Below are 20,737 nucleotides of genomic sequence, written 5' to 3'. Positions count from 1 at the left end.
TTCCTTGGAACAAAAAAGTACTACAGTTCGTGAAATGATCAACGACTCAGTTTAATATGTGGAACAAGCAGACTGGTTGGTAGTATTCACAACAAATAACTTATGTACATCAAGTCAAAAGAACATCGGTTCAGGCATTTGCCAAACAGAAGACAAGTTGAAACTTTTAAAATTGTACAGTCAACATCTAAAATTGACAAAAATATATAGTGTTTTGGGATTTAATATATATTTATATTTATCTTACAACACAATATAGGCAGTGAACGAGTGTAACGTCTGAAAATATGAAGTGGAATGTAACTTTTGAGAACACATGCTGGCAAAAGACCCCTCTACTAATATCTGTGTCAATAAATATCATTTACAGGATACAAGATATGACGATTTAGTTAGGAAGCCAGTTTACATCATATGATCTTATGCTAACCGAACAAGGGTGTATAGGGAAGAACAGGATGCAGGTACATGAATTTAGGAACTGACTGCCACCTTACATCATAAGAAAATATGATTTACACTCTTCTGAAAGTAAAGAGTCCAGTCACTGTGAGACCTGAGGTTTCACCAGTTCATAGTGCCCTACTTGCCCCTCCTGCAAAAGCTGACCGATCAGCTGGTCCTTCTGAACTTTCCGGCTAACCACGAGAAATCGTTGTTTGCCTTGTCCGTACGATTTGCTGCGCAGCCCGTACTTCTGGGATATCTGATGGATCTGTTTGCGTTCATCATTATGCAGCTCAGTGGAGAAGCGCAGATCATCTTGACGGTCTGAAGTGGCGTAATTCCGAATGATTTCATCAATATCGCGCTTAGTTAGCTGCTTGGCATGCTTGTCCATATCCATACCAAGTCCTTCCCTGGTAAACTGCTCTTTAACCCTGATAGGTTCAGCAATTCCCTCTCCTTCTCTTCCTAAGCCTCCACCCGTCCAGCCCATCTTACGAAGTAGCTGATTACCGATGTTGTCCTCTTTAATTTCCTGTCGCATGTACTCCTCACCTGAATGCGCCATGATCTGATTTCGTGAAATCGCATCTGCGTTACCTTCTATTCTGAGATTGGATTTCACCACCGCTTGGGTTCTTTTAAGCGTGGCGAGCGCCTCCTCTGCCGCAATATGCTTCACAGTCTTTTTAGGTCCGATACCTGCAGCCACATACTGCCCATCTAGGTAAACTTCACATTTCCAGTTATGGTCTGGCAGAACTGTGAATTTGTAGTCAGCAAACATTTTATTAAACTGTGCAGTGTCATTTATTATGCAAATGGCATTATCAGAATTTTGAAGGATGACCAATTCACAGAGTTGTTTTTTTCTGCCAGCGTGTTGGCCGAAGCGAGCACCGGATTGCTCCGAATTGTGGTTTCCTACTGGTGCTTGCCGCTGTTGTTGTTGCTGCTGCTGGCGAGCAGCCTGGTTTATTCGCAATATCTTGACTGCATTCACTGCCGCTAAATGTTTGGAGCTCTTCTTATTTCCTCGGCCTTGTGCCACTAGCTCATCTTGTAAATACACACTACACTCCCATAAATTGCTGTTAGGGACTGGGTCAAAACTATAATCGACTTTCATGCGGTTAAAGGCAGCAGAGTTATTAAGCATACAGATGGCATCGTGCGCGTTTTCCATAAGAACGAACTCAGTCCAATGTTTGCTCCTGTCGGGCTCATACTGGCCTTTGGTGCTGGGCGGTGGCTTGTTTTCTGGGTTGCGAAGAGGTGGGGGGAGAGTTGGGTTTGGGCTGTTAACCTGGCACACGATCATATCATTGACATAATTACGCTTATATTCCCGCTGCACGACACGAACCTCCACCGGCTTCATGAAAAGCTTGACCGCCTGTTCTGACGCACGGTCTCTTGCCCCGTTTTTGCTGCCGGAGTAGCCTGTTGCCAGGTACACGCTCTGACATCTCAGCTCACATGCATAGCCTTCAGCGGGTACTTTCCTTTTCTTAGGCAGGTCGGAGGGTGGTATATCTTTTAGATTCACGTAGATATACTCAGGATTCGTTTTACAGGCCTGAATGCTGCGGCTAAGTATGAGATTGTCATTTGGCAAGTCAGATCCACTCGTAAACGTGGGATCTCTGAGGGCGGCCGCAATGGCTGATGACACTCTGGCAATTAGCCTCTTTTTTTCATTTACTGTTGCTGCGAGGATAGGAGTTGGCAGCAAAGGTGTAGGAGCATCCCTGGTGAATGTCTTGCTTGAACTTGGTCTATCCGGCTGGCCAAAGCCCAGTCCACAGCGCCCGCTATCAGACCTTCCAGTCCCTTCGATTTCATCACATCGGATGTCTTGTGAGTCTGACTGTTTGGCATTATGTGCTTCGTACCTAGCGGTGTACTCCTGCTGCAATTTGGCCATAAAGTTTGTTGTGGATTCTCTGCAGCTGTAGCCGAGCCCACTTGTGCCACTCGCAGCCATGCCTTTGTTACCATGCTCAGGTCTTCCATAACTTCCTGTTTCGAGAGAGGATGAAGAGGGGCCGGTATCACGCCTACCGTTATATGGCTGATGTTCTTGTTCTCTCGGTCTTACATCATTCGTTTCGCTCTTCCTGCTCTCCGTCTCATTTTCTTTCTCATCAGTTTCTCCCGGTCCACTGCTGCTGCTCACAAACTTAACCGGTTCGAATCGTGGTCTGGTAATGTATTTTGTAACAGCCATCTTTTTCACAGGTTGCTCACCTAGGATACAGAATCATATGGGATTAAATCCTATGGATCATCCTACTTAATATAAAGTACATTCTGTGAAAATATATAACCTTGATATCTTCAATATTGAATGAGTAAGGCCATGTCAGAGATTGAAATAATTGAATTAATCATGCTTGATATCTTGAGACTTTAACCCAGTTTTTAAACGCAATATCACATATTTTAAAAATTAAAAAACTAAAACTTGTGTGTGCCTTTGGACAAACAAATTTACTTAAAGGAATAGTCTACCCTTTTGCCATATTAAACTATGTTATAGGGCTGGAACGACGCGTCGATGTAGTCGATTACGTAATTACGTCGATTTGCCGGAAATGCGTAGATGCGTCGCACTGTTTACATTTTGAAATGAAGGCGGCTTCAGCTCCGACCGGGTGATACAATTGTTATACCAAACAGACAGAACGCGATCAAAAGTGTGGGAATACTTTAAGCAGAGACCAAATAAAACACATAATGTGTAAAACTGAAATGGCATACCACAGCAGCGCAACACCTGTGTATGATCATCTTAAAAGAAGAAAACCTGGAGCTCTCCGACCTCAAAATGACGAGACGTCAGCGTAAGAATTTGAACTATTACAGTAAGTTTTTATACTTACTCTATAAACAATAGAATCAATACATATTGTGCTTAATACAGCTGCGTTTACATCTTCATTTAATACGAGCTGCGAGACGCCTGACAGACGTGACATTGCATCGCTTCTGGGCAGTATGTTGAAACAGTAAATAAAGAGCAGGACATGTTTTTATATTAAGAAGTTATGAAATAATAAGTTACTGTCACATTGAGAACTGATAGGCATGTGCCCGCGTGCACTGAAAGCCAGCTGGCAGTGCGGAGTTCCCAATGAACGTCTTTTTTGCGAATATGTGCGCAGATATTACAGAAGCTCGTCTTGTAAGGTATTCCTGACATGCGTTTATTTAAAGTAACAGCGGCGTAAACGCTGTTTATAAAATATTAGAAGATCATACTAACTGAACTTGTTTTTTACCCGGAACTTAAGAAAAGTTAAATGTTAAAGTTAAATGAGAATGCAGTACTACTAATAGTAATAATATTAACAGTAATAATATAACCATTACATCTTATATAAGGGTTCATGAATCACAATGAACTTATTTTTACTTCAGTCTGAACTAATGCTGAGTTAATGCATGTACTAATCATAAACTAATGTTTAAAATATTAATATATGCCTATTTTATTGTTTAAGGTGAATAATGCCTCTTTTAAAGTGGCACTGCCACTTTATTTTTCATGTTGAAAATTTTGGTTTGTGTGTTTGTTTAATTAAGAAAATGCTTAAATAAAATGTTGGCGTTAATGGCAGATGTTACATTTATTATTTGTTGGGGAATTATATGTATAAAAAAATCATTAGACTATTCGATTAATCGAAAAAATAATCGATAGATTAATCGGTTGAAAAAATAGTCGATAGTTGCAGCTCTACTATGTTATTACCTCAACTTAGACGAATTAATACATATCTATCTTTTTTTAATGCGTGCACTGTATAGCACGTCGTGAATGTTTTAGCATTTAGCCTAGCCCCATTCATTCCTATGGTACCAAACAGGGAAGCCACCAAACACTTCCATGTTTTCCCTATTTAAAGACTGTTAAATGAGGAGTTATACTAGTAAGTATGGTGCCACAAAATAAAACTTTTTTTTGTACCATAGGAATGAATGGGGCTAGGCTAAATGCTAACACATTCATAACACGCTGTACAGTGCACGCATTGAAAAAAGATAGGTATGTATTAATTCGTCTAGGTTGAGGTAATAACATAGTTTAATATGGCAAAAGGGTAGACTATTCCTTTAAAGAACACTGAAAGCATTGACATACTTACCTTCTGCGGGTGAATTTGATCTCTTTTTTGGGACTAACTCAAAAGAGGGCATTTCGCCAACAGAAATCCCTTCTGCCATCTCAAGCACCCTTTGCATCAGCTCACTGCCATACCTACCCAAAGAAAAGCACTTGCATTACTTGCTTGCCATTACTGTTTCAGCACTTTGTTATTACCATGGTATTAAGATAGCATAGCATTAACTTCAAACCCATAGCATTGGTCTCCGCACAAAATCGTCCCGAAAGTTGCATACACGGGCAACGTTATACAGTAAACAGACTAATTCTCACCTGCAACCCATAAAAACGTGGTTAACCCACACCATCGACAGGGCCAGCAGTTTATCAACAGCATTTCCTTCATATTCGCTAATGTGCTTCAGTATAAACTGACGCCTGACGGACCATTGCTTCTCACTCTCGAACCGCTGCCGGTATTGATTTATATCACATGGGCAAGAGTCCAGACCCGAGGATTTCACCGAATCGCACATGCCCGGTGGCTGAGCTCTGATCATCCCGGTGTATAACGCTAGCGAACGGCTAACCGGAAACAACGTCACAAGCCGCGCGGTGTATGCTGGGAACTCCACGGGGCATTTGCGGCGAGCTAATGCTAAAAACAACATCATTCTGAAAGTGTTTATTTTAACGTTAACAGTTAACAATTGAGTGTTAACGATGATACCAACTGAGAGGATCACTCGATGGTATGCATTACTATGGTATTTGTAGTAAAACGACAGTAACCACAACATAGCTTAACCATGATGTTTGTAACTTAGTACAACGACGGTAATACAACAGGAAATCAACACAACAAAACACGGTTACTACAATATATATTACTATGATAAAATCGTTGTTTATTTGTTTAATAACGAGTAACCAAAACAAAATGTGTTCACTGTCCTAGAAGCAAATGTACCAGTAAAGTTTTAGCTGTCATTTGACACAGTGATTTGTAACAAGCTTATCTTTACGATGTTAAGCTGTACTCCATTCACACATCAGTGCAAGTTTTTTTTTTTAGACTATAATGCATGTACCGAACCAAAAGATAATGATGAAAGATAAAAGAAAATCTTAACATTATAGCTAATGTTTACCTGTTGTCGCGTGCCTCTGGATAAAGATGCTGTGGTGCTTTGACTGGAACGTTAAACTCAATGACATTACATGCAAATGAGTCATGCACATACCTGCCTTCTCAGATTCCTGAATAAAATATGTATTTATAATAATAAGAATGCCTTTATATGGAAATTAAATCCTGTATTTATTCATGTTTCAGAATGCCAATACAACAAAACAGAAACAACAAGCACAACAAAAACTGAATGGTACAATAAAAGTACTGCTAATGAACCGGTCTGACTCCTTAGTCATTTCATGTAATGGTATTTTACAGAGTAGTGTGCTTCTACTTTTATAGCAACAGTTGGGCAGTGCCCTTTTCTATTTAAACATGACAATAGTGTCCCCAAAGCAATGATTCAGTCTAACGTGGAAGAATTTGACTCGTTTGCATAAAGCCCAGACCTGAAACCAGCTAAACACCTTTGGTATGACTTGCAGGCTTTGAGTCAAACAACACTCTTCGTCACCCAAAACCCATCAATGACTTTGACACATCTACAGTAATTTCGAACAAAAGGCCTTTCCAAAACGGTTGCAACAAAGAAGGAAACACAATTCTTTAAAATGGTATTGCATGATTTAGCATTAATATTTGTTTTTATTGAAATTACTCTACTAGATAAACATCTGTATTAGAATAGGGCATACCAATACTTTTGTCCCTATATGGTTGGTTTCCCGACAGGGCTTATCATAGTCCCAGACTAAAATGCTTATCTTAACATATAACAGTGCCATTGTTTTGTCTCAAGAACCACACCAGTATTGTTTTTTATAAGGTATGTTTGTAAAAACTACTTAAACTTCCACATATAACTAAGGGCTAGTCTTGCATTAATCTAAAACTTGTCTGGAAAACTATCCCATACTGTATGTTTATATCAGAAATTTAAAATAAACATTTTCAAGATGCTAAACCACTTTAAACTGAGTTCCCATGATAAAGGCAGAGGTACAGTATAACATTTAAATGCCTTACATTAGTGATTACTTTTCAAAGGCCTTTTAGCTAGTTTTACACCATAACACAAGTAATTCCTGTTACACATGTATTTGCAATAAAGAGGAATCAATGACATCTGGCTCATGAAACAAGGTTGTTCAACAAATTGACATCTGTTCTTGTGTGTCCTCATCCTTATTTATTCCTTATCATCAGTTGCTGTAGAATTTACTCAAGATTTATATCAGACCTATAATAATAAAAAATAGAGAAAGGTATAACTTTATCTGTAGCTTTAATTGTTTAAAATTGGTCGTTAAAGATTAAGAATATTAGCATTTTTTGATACTTACACGTCTGCTCAGTTTGACAAAATGCGTAAGCATAAGAAAGCAGTTAGAAGAAAATAAAATAATACACTTTAGTATATTTAAGTATGGTCCCAGGTGAAAAAGAAGTACACTTCCAAAGTGTACTTAAAGTGCTCTATTTTTGTGCACTAATTTGTACTTAAAGGGCCCATGTCACAGGACTTTTTTAAGATGTCAAATACATCTTTGGTGTCCCCAGAGCACATGTGTGAAGTTTTAGCTCAAAATACCATATAAATAATTTATTATAGCATGTTAAAATTGCCACTTTGTAGGTGTGTGCAAAAATGTGCCGTTTTGGGTGTGTCCTCTAAAATGCACATGTTTAGATCAAGTGCAAACACTGATCACAATGATGGTGGTTTGTTGAAATTGAAACTCAATTGTTCTGTGAATTATTTTCTCTCTGCACTAAATGGCAGTGCTGTGGTTGGATTATTATAATAAGAGCTCCTTATGACATCATAAGGGGAGCCAAATTTCAACGACCTATTTTTTCGTGTGCTTGTAGAGAATGGTTTACCAAAACTAAGTTACTGGGTTGATCTTTTTCAAATTTTCTAGGTTGATAGCATCACTAGGGACCCAATCATAGCACTTAAACATGGAAAAAGTCAGATTTTCATGTCATGGCCCCTTTAATACTTAAAATTATTCTTGAGATAATCTTAAGAACATCTAAGTGTACTTCACTGTGCTATTTTGAGACACCATAAATATGAACTAAAATGTGCTAACAATGTATTTAAAAAATGTATTTAGGTACCACTTGAACCCATCTTTGTATGAAAGTTAATACAAGTGTTAACTAAATGCATTTTTTAATACAGAGATATGTTAAAAGTGCATTTTAGTTCATATTCTTGTTGTCTCAAAAGAGCACAAATTAGTACACTTAGATAATCTTAAGACTACCGTAAGAAGTACTAAAGAGTAATTAAATGAAGTACAAAATTAGTGTGAAAATAAAGCACTTTAAGTACACTATGGAAGTGTACTTTTTCACCTGGGGTAGCATCAGTATTTATAGCATTTTTTTCCTGTTCATTAAATTTTTTTAATAAAGCGGTTTTGTCAATGATAATATTTTAAACTTCACAGAACATCCACAAAAAGAAGGAAAAGTTAGCATAGTTAAATAAGAAAAACGGAAAAACAAATAGGACATCAACTGTCAACACACATGCAGTTTATTTCTCATAATAATAGAAACTTTACCTGCTGGTTTGGGTGACATGAGCACCAGAGGGAGCTCAGCAGTAATGTTACTGTGTAAAGAGTTACACACAAATTAGTTCATATGATTCATTTATAGTCTTTGATGTTTAATAACGGTACTGTGACTAAGCAGACTGTTCTTCATTAAGCAACTGTGTTAGGACATTATCAAGGAAAAGATCCTTCTTAATGACACAACAAAAGACATTAGAGAAAGAACAGAGACAATATTGCTCCAGCACATAAACAACATCAATGACTCTACACAGAGACTCACTGACATTGAAAGAAAACATGCAGATATTACCTTGTTGTGAGACTTCCCAGGAGTCCACCTCCCATCATCAGGGTAACCTTAATTTTGTAGGAAACCATGATGCCTCGCATTTCCTTATTCATATCCATATCTGGTAGCAGACTGCAAGAGATGCAGAAGAATAAACTTGTTGATCTGTCTGTACATTTTGCACTTTCATTTCTAAACTTTAAGAGTGAAATTTTTAAATAAATATACAGGCTTTTAAAATTTAAAGAATATAGAAATGCAGATTAAAATATGAAATATTTTTACATGGCAAATTGAAGATTTACTAACAGCGTTGAAGAAGCCAGGTTGGTATCTTCATCCTTCAGTTTGCCATCCAGCGCAAGACCAAATTTCTTTTTGTTTTTAGCCAGCAATGGATTGACTTTGTATTCCTTTTCAAAGGTAGAATTACCATTCACCTGGTCCCTGTTACCAAAATGTTGATGCTATATAAAAACATTCTTAGCAACTTCTTATAAATAGACAATTTGTTATAAACGTCAACCTAGAAATATTTTTTGATAAAATAACAAAAGTGATCAATTCAGATTTTTTTGTTGCTGTTTTTCTATTATTTACCCAAATTCTTCGTCCAGGACACATTTGTAGTATTTGTCCGCTGAGTAAAGCACAACGTCTGTAATTTGGTAAACTGAAACACACACCAACTTAAACTTTATTTTGGATCATTGTGTCAAATTACATTCCTTAATAAAAGAATCATTCCCAAAAGGGTTTTCATTATTTACCCCTCATATGATGTTATTTCAACCCTGTATGATTTTTACTCTTAGTCAGAATGTTAGGGAATGGTGTCTGAAGCTATCAGTCAATAACGTCATGTCTTGTATATCCCACAGAAGAAAGTAATTTAGGGTGAACTATCCCTTTACGTGTAATGAGGTGAAGACTAGTTACTTACTAGTGATTTTTATTTTCTTCACTACTTTACTGGTCTCATTATTTACTTTTACTTTGACAGGAATCGGATCTCCATGGTAGTAGAGCTAAAATGAGGAGAAATGAAGCTTAAAGTTAAGTTGATGTGTCACCATAGTAAAATTTGTTGATGAAAACTGTAACCCAGTCTGTGAATGCCCATATTTTTTTTTGTGATTCATTGTCTTTTGCATAAAATGAACAAACAGAACATTCTTTTAAGATATAACCTTGATATCTTTAATATTGACTGAGTAAGGCCATGTCAAAAATTGAAATCAATGACTGAAATCAAACTTTGATGCTCATAATTAGACTTTAGTCTGCATTTCACAGACAGAGTCACATAATGATCTGCAACATTATACCTCCTTCTCTATGGAGGCTTCTAAGTGAATTGGTTTGTCCACCGTTATAAAGTGTTTATTGAGATCAGCCTTGGGTCCAGCTGCTAGCGTCTCCGGTGCATACTGGATTTTACGGATGGTCAAGCGACAAGTGTCTCTATAAAGAGTGAACGGTAGAGTTATTGAACAATGCATGCATTTCTACTGATCATCTGATCTGTATCTTTATGTTAAAATGGAGCATTACATACTTCTTTCCAATTTTCTCGTTCAGATTATCTGCTTCATTTGCAATATAGGCTTTAATTTTATAGGCAACCCCACAAGGCTGTAAAATTGAAACACAAGAGAGATGTTAAAAAGAGAGTCAGTTTTGTCTATATTGTATATGTTTTTGTTTGTGTACCTTGCCAACATCCTCTGGTGCTGGTTGAAGGGAAACTGAGCATGGAAGATGAACTGGAACCTGAGAGTAAAGAGAAAATGAAGGACAATAACTGATATGTTTGTTTGCTCTCAGTTATGCATGAGTAAGTTTGTTGAATTACATTAAAAGTGAAGGGGTGTCCTTGGTCCCCAGCTTTCTTTAAAAGGACATCCTGCATTGGTGTAGTGTTGGGTGGCTTGTTTGTTGGAGGTGGATACATCTGAATGCGCTTTACCCAGATGTCTTTCCTAAAGGAAACTCCAATCACATCAAGATTCTCTCTTCCATAGTGGAATGTACATGCAAGCTGTACCCAGACTGAAAAAATAAAGTAAATCTAAATGAATAGTCCTTTAATGGAATATATTGATCACACGTTTTAATAATGGCATTGTGCTCATTATACCTTGTCTTCCATTCAGATTTGAAGGGTCGATCTTGAGCACCCCATCTGAGAGAAAAATTTAAATGCAGGTATATTTGACTCGTTTTATTTAAGAAAACGAAATTAAATGAAAACAATATAATAATAGTGTTATTTGTCTTGATTTACTTTAAGCAGTTTTGGCAGATAAAATAATAATACAGAATTGATAAAACCAAGCAAACCGATTGAATCAACACGTTCCACATGATCCACAAAGTCTCTCCTCCCTAAATAAAGGCAAAGCTGTAAAAAAAGACAACTGAGATGACAGAAATATGTAACTGCTTTTAAAAGATATGACATGTAAAAGTGAAGAGTCTTACTGAACCATTGCCACTAGTCTTCTTATAGATCCTGAAGAAACAACACAATAACCAATGTAAATATATCTTATAATATTAATTAAATAAAAACATAGTTTAAATGACTCTCTTAAAGGTGATTTGTATTTTTCTATTTTAAAATGCTGTCTATTGTCTGATCTCAACACAGCGAGGCCACACTTTTTTACAGTGCACTATAGTCTATAAGTGAACCGTTTGTTTGATGAATCCCCTGAAAAGTTTAAACACTATGGGATCTGTATAAAAATACTTTAGTCAAATCTGCATGTGTTTGAAGAACTAGCCAGAGAGGAAATATCATGATTGAGAGATCTGGTGTACATAATATTTAGGCTGTATGTGAAGAAGATGTGCATAGATTTTGATCACTTTAAAACATCTTTATTATACTCAATAATATCTATTAGTTTAACATGAAAAGATTTGTAATTTTGCCTGAGGTGATTAGTCATCTACATATGCTAAGCTTTACACTGTTACTTTTAACGTCTAATCCAGTGAATCCAAAAAGAGATTTAATGTAATCTGGTAATCCAGTGGGATTGTAGACCAAATAGACTTTGTGATTTAATACTACTTGGGAACAGAGTGGGATTATTACAAGAAGCATGCTTAGTCTGTGTTATAAATATAACTGAACAATTTGAAAGATTAAGAAAGAAAGAAGTATGCACGGTCTGCATGGTGTTGCATGGATTAAGGCGATACACAAATAAATGTATCTTGCAGTGTGAGTTGCTTTTAGAATAAACTTTGTAGATGTGGGCGAATATTTGAAATAATATGTAATTAATATTATTTGAAATAATATTATATTATTTTATATAAACTTACTTAGCCATGGTGTTGGATATTCACCCAAAGGTTTCTGAAATTAGAAATAAAATGGTTAAAGAGACAACTGTACCGGCAGAGGGCAGTGTTTAGATTTTTAAACGTTGTATGTTTGCACTATTCATGTCTGTGTTGTCCTGCTGAGATGTAATCCAGTAGAGTTTATCAGGAAAGAGGAGATTAACATAATGATAAACTCATCTATAATCCTCTACAGAAACTGCTCTTAGGATTGACTCTTATCTGTTTCTATGTGTCTCTGTAAATGATGCCAGGTATTTGAATGTGTACGTTCAGTTAAATGGATTTGTTTTTGCAGTTCAATAATACCGGTAATAATAATACAACCCAAATGTACTATTTGTTGTACTTGATAAATAAATTTAAATTAAACAGAATATGCACACATTGGTTATACTGTGCAAGACATATCATTTTTTCCCCTACCATTTAATCAGCTACTTATTTTAAACAAATGTAAATTTACATTAAATGTTAACGTAAAGCCTGGGAACATACCAGATATATTTCGCCTTATGTCAGTACATGTCAAGATTATGTTCAAGAATAAGCACCATACAAGACCATGCAAAAAAATTATTCTTATCCAGTCTCCAGTTTAGATTATCTTATCATTATTGAATGTGATCACTCATAATAAACATTAACTCAATTGTAGTTTTTTTACAATAATGCACATTATAAATATCCTTATTAAACAATGGCATATTATTGAAAATTCATTGCTGTGTATATCTCTTGCAGGTTTATGTATGTATGCTTATATTCTGATTCATGGTCCAGATCTCACCTGCGTCTGGTTGTTGCAGGTTGTCCTTTATACTTGTGCTGTTCTGTAGTTGTTGTTGTGGGTTCTGTAGCTTGTTTCCCACTTCATCTTCAATGCCTTTATATTCCAAACCCTCCTCTCTCTCTCTCTCTCTCTCTCTCTCTCTCTCTCTCTCTCTCTCGCTTACATGCCTCATGTAATAAAGTGCTCCAATCCTATTAGTTCATTAGTCATCTTCTTTTTTAGGGAACAATGTGTATAAAAATAAACACAGTATTAGACGCAGGGACAATCTATTGGACGAGAGTGCCATTCTCAGGCTCATAGTAAATATAGTTTTGGTATAAAGACTTTTAAGCACCCACTGTTGCTTCAGTTTCAAAACATGAACAATCATCTTCCCTATAATTAATATATACAAAATATTATAACAAATAAATGTGTCCTCTAAGATAATAATTAATAATATTAAGAATGACCAATTCAAAAAGCATGCACAATCAGTTGTTAAAATATTGACTTCCATAGTATTTGTTCTCCATACTATGGAAGTCAATGGGTACCGTCAACTATTTGCATATCATAATTTATCAAATATCTTCTTTTGTTTTGAACAGAATAATACAATCTCTCAAAGCGATGAGACAATTTTCATTTTTTGGGTGAACTACCCCTTTAAATGGTTCTTGTGGTATTACCACTTTAGGGTTCACAGGAAATGAGGTGGATGTGAAACTATTCTGGTACATCTTCTTCAAAAGCATTTAAATGGGCTGTGACCATGACCTATACAGAACAAACAGCTTGTTACTGCGGCACCTCTAGTGCACCAGCCAAAATAATCTACACCAACATTATCTTTCGGCATATTTTGTAATCATGCATGACTGATGTAACCTTTTACTGAAGATGGAAGAGGAAGGATCAGACTAAGAAAACCTTAACAGATGGTCTAAGGTTAAAGGGATTGTTTTCTGTGTCCAGATGGCATGCCCAGGTGTACCATTATCTTAAATAAGGTTAATCAGTCTACGATTACTTAAAATACAAGTAATATCAGGATATTTCCCACTGAGCAATGTGTAGTCAGAGTACCGTCTTTTCTATGTCATTTTGGATGTTCAATTTTGGATGTTCAATTTTGGTCCACTGAAGGAGTTGTTTTGTAACGCCAGGTGACGTCTTTTTTTGACGTCTACTATTCACATCTGTGGGACCTTCGTGTAAGGGTATAAAGTGAGAGAGCCAGTCATGATAACATACGGACACAAATACTGGGCAACTATCACTGCAACACCAAAACACTTCAGTCACTTCCTGCTAGCTGTAGGAATCGAACCAGCAACCTCTGGTTTACAAACAAGTCTCTCTAACCACTACGCCACAATGCTTTGACAACACAAAGCATTGTTGATGCCATATCTTTAAATGGTATATAAGCAACACTTAATGTGCATTTATATGTTAGAATCTCACAGTATGAGAATGGTTTGATGTCCCTGTGATCATCGCATGATCTCACATGGGTTTTACACCTTTCTGTGATGATTAAGTTTTGTTGGGTTAGATGATAGTAAATATAATTAACCTAGAAAATATCTTAAATTGTTTCACAAATAACTATTATCAATTAAGTGACCCTACACACTGTTTACAATACATTTCTAAATTCAAAGTTCAGTTCAAATGTTGACCGTAAATAGGACATCCCAGTAGGGTCATGGTTGGAGGTCCAAATAGTGGACCTAGTTTAGAGGTCAAATAGATGTCCAGAATTGGTGATAGACCGACGGACCCAATGTAGACATGATCCGGCATACTGAAAGAGTGAGAATAATAAAAAATGAATCACAGAAAGTGGTCAAGTTGGTCACCATTTGACCAGCTAAAACCATGTTAGACCAGTTCAAACAGCTAGCTACTTATAGCTTAAAGGGATAGTTTACAAAAAATGAAAATTCTGTCATAATTTTCTCATCCTCATGTTGTTCTAAACCTGTATGAGTTTCTTTTTTCTGATGAACATAAAATAAGATATTTTGATCAAATGATGGTAAGCACACAGCTGATTGTAATCATTGACTTCCATAGTAAGAAAACAAATATGATGTAACTTAATGGGTACCGTCAACTGTGTGCTTACCATCATTTATCAAAATATTTTCTTCATCATTTGTCACAATACTTCCATAATATTTGTTTTCTTACTATGGAAGTCAATGGTTACAATCAGCCGTCAAAAAAGTGAGATAATGATATGAAACGAATGCTCTCAGATGTTCATCAAATACTTTCCCTTTAAATCCACTTAATTCTTGCCTCAGAAATACCAGTTTATTAGCAGAATCCAGTAAGAGTCTGATAAAAAAGGCTCATTTAGAAGAAAACATGTCAGTCACACTTAGTGGATTTTGCATCTGCTTCAGTTGTTATGCGGCTTTTATTGTGTTTTGGTTTAGATGCATTTTAAGAAGGGTGGTCTAAATGAAAACACAACTTTTCTATTACCACACATACTTTTAGCTTCACATCTGAGAATTTCACAACCAAATTACTTTTCAGCTAAGCACTAAACATCTTGCTTTCATTTCCTGTATGCTCACACAGTCATATGACTAATTTAAATGATTCATTTGGAAACCAAAGACCCATACATAGAACTAAATAAATGATTAAAATAAGTTTTAGCAAATGTTTAGTAGTGTAAATAGCACACTGCTGACCATTAAACATTGCATTATTGATCTTTAAACATGACGGAATACAATACTATTGTTAGATAAAGAGGTCCCTCTTGAAAGGGATGCTGGTTGCTAGTATTACAGTTTTTCTGAATTGCTAAAACACTAAACTCCAATCTCTGAACCAAATTCATAGTGGCCTAAACACATCTGTCAAATCATGCACTCTTTTTGCAAAATACTAAACACAAACTTCTCACTAAAACACACATTTCACACTGCAATGCACTTGTTTTATAAATGCTAAACACAGGCAGGCAAAAGTTGAACACAACTACAACACCGTTATCATCGAGTAAACACAACAACTCAAAATTCTAAACACTTTTATCTAATGGTATTTTTTACCAATTGTGTGAATTGGAAACAGTCTTAGAGGTAGATGAAGAGTATGAGGAAGAAAAGGACACCAGAGACGATGCAATTGGCAAAATTTGCAGTTGGATTGCTGACTTTTTACAAAATACAAGTGCTGCTTACAGTCAGTTTGAAAACTAACTATTACTTGCAGTACTTACAGTAAAGTATTCACTATATTCACTGAACTAAACTTGTGAATACAGTAATATAGATTTTTAACAGTATTTGTCAAGTGTGTTGTTATGTACAATACAGTTTTTCTGAATTGCTAAAACACTAAACCCCAATCTCTGAACCAAATTCATAGCGGCCTAAACACATTTTTCAAATCATGCACTCTTTTTGCAAAATTCTAAACACAAACTTCTCACTAAAACACACATTTCACACTGCAATGCACTTGTTTTATAAATGCTAAACACAGGCAGGCAAAAGTTGAACACAATTACAACACTGTTATCATCGAGTAAACACAACAACTCAAAATTCTACACACTTTTATCTAATGGTAATTTTTTACCAATTGTGTAGATTGGAAACAGTCTGAGAGGCAGATGAAGAGTATGAGGAAGAAAAGGACGCCAGAGACGATGCAATTGACAAAATTTGCAGTTGGATTGCTGACTGTTTTCAAAATACAAGTGCTGCTTACAGTAATATTGAAAACTTAGCGGTAAACTATTTACTAACAGTAAAGTATTCACTATATTCACTGAACTAAACTTGTGATTACAGTAATAGAGATGTTTAACAGTATTTGTCAATTGTGTTGTTAGCAGATCTCCTGGATGTTGTGTTTTCCATTTTTTAAGGTAGTGTCTAATGGATGCTTGTAGTGTTTTATATTATAGACTTATGTGTGTATGATTTGAAAGCTTAGTTTGATTTTGAGTACAAGTGAAATGGTTTTGAAGGAATTGTTTGATTTTGCTAGAAGAGTCAGGGGTTCTGTGAATTTTGTCTGAAATTGGGATTTGTGTTTAAGGTTTTGAGAAAATGAGTGATGGTTTCAAAAAATGTGTTTTAGCAATTCAGAAAAACTGTAAACATGTATTTTTCTGATAGCAGATGTCCTGGATGTTGTGTTTTCCATTTTTTAAGGTAGTGTCTAATGGATGCTCTGTAGTGTTTTATATTAGGCTATAGACTTATGTGTGTATGATTTGAAAGCTTAGTTTGATTTTGAGTACAGGTGAAATGGTTTTGAAGGAATTGTTTGATTTTGCTGGAAGAGTCAGGGGTTCTGTGAATTTTGTTTAAAATTGGGATTTGTGTTTAAGGTTTTGAGAAAATGAGTGATGGTTTCAAAAAATGTGTTTTAACAATTCAGAAAAACTGTAATGTGCTTGGGTCAAACTCATAATCCTCTTTCCTAGTTTCTCAGACCTTTTGTTATCTCCTGATGGGTTAAAACACTTACTTTGTTATTATGTGTAACATGCAAAGAAAATGCTGGAAAATTGTATCTTGAAATTCTCTCAATATTTCAATACGTTTCTACTTAAGCACAAGTCAACTATTTTTGGAGAGAAAAAAATCATTAGCCGTTTTGTTTCTCATTATACTGTGCAATAAAAGGATAATGCGTTTTTTGTCCCACTATGTCTGGTTTTATAGCTCACTCAGTCTGAATTAACAGGAATTCAGTCAAAAATAAATGTGACTAAAATAAACCTTAAGCTTTCGGTGCATTTGCATAGGGGTCAGTATGTGGTTTTGGTCATGATCAACCTAAATAGTGTCTGATAATTGTCTACTTATGTTTAGTGTTGATAGCCTGGCTCCGCCCTCCTACGGGCTTTCGCTTAATTTTCATTTTTCAGTAGTACGTCTGGGACTGCTGTGTAGAGTTTCGTTTTCTCCTGCAAAAATCTGCAGGTCCAATCAGCGAACAGAGGGGGGTGGCTAAGAACGATGACGTTGAGGTCGTGCGTCAGTTTAAGTTGTAGTTCAGTAATGGCAGCGGAGAAAGACGTGAGAAAAGCTATTTGGTCCGTTGTTGCAAAACTGCCGAATATACAGAAGTTAAAGCCGGAGCAAGAACCAGGTTTGCTAAGTTTTGTTGGTCTGATTATTCGGACTTGTTATTTCCGGTCGGTTTCGGCGCATGATATACGTCACAACCACACGTTAGCGATCGCCTATGGCAGATCCTGAGTGACTCTGGGCAGATCCAATAGTTTTAAACCTCAACAGAGGACCCTCCTTAACGGAAGCAACGCTTTGCAATGGAGCGTGGCCAGACTCTCTGTACAAATTAAATTTGTGGTCTTGTTGGACCAGGCTATAGTGTTGATGCTTTAATGCCACAACTATAAAACAACCTATTCTCCAACCTATACAATTGCTTTGGTCGTTTGTCCATTTCACCAAATATGACCAGTAGATGCATTTACTAAATTAGCTAATTAGCAGCAGGTGAACCTTGATATATTAGGGTATAAAATTTAATTTTGTGGCATAATTTTGCTATGATGACATGTACTGGGATATGATTTTTAAATTTAAACCGCCAGGATTACAGTTTTTTACGATTGCTTACACACTATAATTAATTTTTTCCCACAATTATCAAAACCTAACACTCAAGGAGCAAAACACAAGGCTAGATTTGCACAACTGTAAGCACATTGTCAGCTTCACACTATTTGCAAAACATTACACACAGTGATTTGCAAAACACTAAACACACTTGTATACATTAAACACAGAAATATATCAGGATGACACTTCCTTGCAATTCCAAAGCACTGACTGTCAAATGACGACACTTATGAGCCAATCTGTTAAACACAGCCATCAGGTGCACAAACACACTGTTGCTAAATTGTACACACACCAATCAGGTTTTAGCACTATAAAAATGCAGCAGGTCCTGCATGAATTCATATGTATTGATGAGACAGGGTTCAAAATCACAAAAGCAAGAAGAAGAGGCAGAATTATTATTGGCCACCGGGCTATAATCAATGTCCCAGGGCAACGTGAAAGTATTTCACAGCATGCGGTTCTCCTCCATCATGCCAAAATGGGCCCTTAGAAAACACCTCACATTCTCTAATTTTTGGACCGATTGCACCACATTGTCACAGCAAGTATGAAATGCACCAGATACAATACACTGTCATCTAGGACAATGTGTCATTCCACCGCTCTGCTTTGGTCAAGAACTGGTTTCAACACCATCCACAGTTGACAGTACTATACCTTCCACCATACTCTCAGTTTCAAAACCCTATCGAAGAGTTTTTCTCGGCATGGCGGTGGAAGGTTTAGGATCTCCAGGCTCAGGTACCCCTCATTCAGGCCATGGAGAACGCCTGTGACCAAGTTGACACCGTAGCTGTGCAAGGATGGATTCAACATTCAAGATGGTTCTTCCCGTTGTGTCTTGCTAAAGAGGATATTGCTTGTGATGTTGATGAAATTCTCTGGCCAGATCCAGCTAGGCGAAGAGAGAATGTATAGTATCCCTGCTGAAAAAAAACAGCATAGACCAGCAACATTCCCATGCTGGTCCATGCTGGTTTGGTGCTGGTATGCTGATGACCACCAGCTAAACCAGCACCAAACCAGCATGGACCAGCATGGGAATGCTGGTGGTCAGCACCAAAACACAATTTGCTGGTATGCTGGTTTTTCCAGCAGGGATGACCGTAGTATTTTCTTTACAATATTGTCAGTTTTTTAAGATTATTTTTTATGTTTGTTGTTGTTGTTGTTATTTACTGTAATTGTAACCTATACTGGATACAGTATTTTATATTTGTCTGTTGTTTGCTGAGCTAACAGTGTTATGCACACTACATGGATTCTCCATGTTGACTGATTTGGGTATGGAGGGAAATCAATTATATTTATAGTTGCACTTTGTCTTTGTACTTCATTTGTAGTACTCTAATCAATAAGAATTAGACTTGCTAAAAGTGTTTTAGGTTAGCAGCAGCATTGTGTAACTGGTTAAAAAAAATTTGAATTCTTGTGAAATGTGTGTGTTTCTTATGGTAACAAAATATTGTTTTTATAAAGTTGTGTATAGTTTTGACAAAAGTGTTCCATTTTGCAAATGATCTGAAATGTTGTGCTACTTTGGTGAAGGGTTGTGTTAATTGTGTGTAGTGTTTTGACAAACCGGGCCCTGTTTTCAAAATTGTGCTTAAGCAATCGTAAAAAACTGTAATTGTATTTCATTACACATTACACTATTCAGGCATTAAGGGCAAATAACTTACCCATTTATTTATTATATGATATAAACACAGCATACAAAACACTCACAACTTTTTAAAAATGTATTTACAGTTTTTACCAATTGCTTACACACGTTTTCAAAACTAAGTCTCCTTTTTTCAAAACTCTACACACAATACTCAAAACTGCACACACAAAATGCAAAATAGCACATATCTCCTTCAAAATGCAACACTGCATTCAAAATGCCACAAACACGTGTCAAAATGAAGCATTTGCATCAAATGGCAAACACTTCTTTCAAAATAATACATTTTTGGATATACCATGTAAACACTGCTGTTCTAAATCTAAAGCTCTTTGGTCTTTCATGGGCTTATCTACATTTCAATACAATGTTCTACAGTGAAAGTCATCTGCCGAGAGGGGTAAAAAGTACACCGGAGACGCCAATGCAATGTAGAAACAGAAAATATTTATTAGTCCAAATATTACTGTTGTATACATTAGCATACAACAAAACTATAAACATGTAAACCAAAAGTATTTTCTTTACAGTAGAATACAGTAAATTGTGTGTGGGGTCCTGTTCCAGGAATTGGCAGGGGGGGTGCAGATTGACAAAACAGTGACCTTTGACCTATTTATAGGCATATCTATACTACTGTAAAGTAAAGCAGTGATTGGTTAGTGATCAGTAAAGCATTTAGTGTTTGCACATGTGATGAGTGTGTCTGTGTGACCTGGTGAATGAGTGT

The 20,737-nt window shown here is 36.3% G+C and overlaps 2 protein-coding genes and 1 long non-coding RNA gene across 5 annotated transcripts in view; all 3 read right to left on the bottom strand.

Moving 5' to 3' along the window:
* Positions 1–30: 30 nt before the first annotated feature.
* nkrf (NFKB repressing factor) lies at positions 31–5,903 on the bottom strand. 2 transcript variants are annotated; one of them, XM_065271902.2, is made up of 3 exons: positions 5,710–5,903; positions 4,599–4,711; positions 31–2,697 (listed from the first exon to the last, which is right to left on the bottom strand). In XM_065271902.2, exons 2-3 carry the CDS (start codon positions 4,693–4,695, stop codon positions 545–547), a joined length of 2,250 nt encoding a protein of 749 aa, XP_065127974.2. In that variant the 5' UTR covers positions 4,696–4,711; positions 5,710–5,903; the 3' UTR covers positions 31–544. The 2 variants fall into 2 exon arrangements, with proteins under 2 accessions (XP_065127974.2, XP_065127973.2); XM_065271901.2 differs by lacking the exon at positions 5,710–5,903 and adding an exon at positions 4,892–5,683.
* An 858-nt stretch (positions 5,904–6,761) lies between these two features.
* Positions 6,762–12,894, bottom strand: arr3b (arrestin 3b, retinal (X-arrestin)). Of its 2 annotated transcripts, XM_065271907.2 has the most exons (15): positions 12,709–12,891; positions 11,898–11,931; positions 11,043–11,073; positions 10,902–10,962; positions 10,699–10,743; positions 10,414–10,610; positions 10,272–10,331; positions 10,117–10,193; positions 9,887–10,022; positions 9,502–9,586; positions 9,159–9,231; positions 8,868–9,005; positions 8,580–8,690; positions 8,273–8,322; positions 6,762–6,933 (listed from the first exon to the last, which is right to left on the bottom strand). In XM_065271907.2, exons 2-15 carry the CDS (start codon positions 11,903–11,905, stop codon positions 6,923–6,925), a joined length of 1,083 nt encoding a protein of 360 aa, XP_065127979.2. In that variant the 5' UTR covers positions 11,906–11,931; positions 12,709–12,891; the 3' UTR covers positions 6,762–6,922. The 2 variants fall into 2 exon arrangements, with proteins under 2 accessions (XP_065127979.2, XP_065127978.2); XM_065271906.2 differs by having other exon boundaries at positions 10,902–11,073; positions 12,709–12,894.
* Positions 12,895–13,257: 363 nt separating this feature from the next.
* The window catches only part of LOC141280860 (uncharacterized), a 36,175-nt gene continuing 28,695 nt past the window's right edge, over positions 13,258–20,737 (bottom strand). Inside the window, exon 3 of the long non-coding RNA XR_012335173.1 lies at positions 13,258–13,473. This is a non-coding gene — a long non-coding RNA (uncharacterized lncRNA). The remainder of the gene's footprint in view (positions 13,474–20,737) is intronic.

Source organism: Paramisgurnus dabryanus, chromosome 16 (genome assembly GCF_030506205.2).
Source record: "Paramisgurnus dabryanus chromosome 16, PD_genome_1.1, whole genome shotgun sequence".
In the NCBI taxonomy this organism is placed as follows: Eukaryota; Metazoa; Chordata; class Actinopteri; order Cypriniformes; family Cobitidae; genus Paramisgurnus; species Paramisgurnus dabryanus.
This window is presented reverse-complemented; position numbering and strand designations above follow the sequence as displayed.

What these genes read in the sequence shown, in the direction of transcription:
- arr3b (XM_065271906.2), bottom strand. Translation starts at nt 11,022, where the DNA reads ATGTCATATCTTTTAAAAGCAGTTACATATTTCTGTCATCTCAGTTGT. An exon ending in GAAGAAAATAAAAATCACTA is followed by an intron (nt 9,232 to 9,501) that starts GTAAGTAACTAG and finishes TGTGTGTTTCAG; the next exon opens with TTTACCAAATTACAGACGTT. An exon ending in AACCTGGCTTCTTCAACGCT is followed by an intron (nt 8,691 to 8,867) that starts GTTAGTAAATCT and finishes CATCTCTTGCAG; the next exon opens with TCTGCTACCAGATATGGATA.
- nkrf (XM_065271901.2), bottom strand. Translation starts at nt 5,358, where the DNA reads ATGTTGTGGTTACTGTCGTTTTACTACAAATACCATAGTAATGCATAC. An exon ending in CACGTTTTTATGGGTTGCAG is followed by an intron (nt 4,712 to 4,891) that starts GTGAGAATTAGT and finishes TTCTTTGGGTAG; the next exon opens with GTATGGCAGTGAGCTGATGC. An exon ending in ATCAAATTCACCCGCAGAAG is followed by an intron (nt 2,698 to 4,598) that starts GTAAGTATGTCA and finishes TCTGTATCCTAG; the next exon opens with GTGAGCAACCTGTGAAAAAG.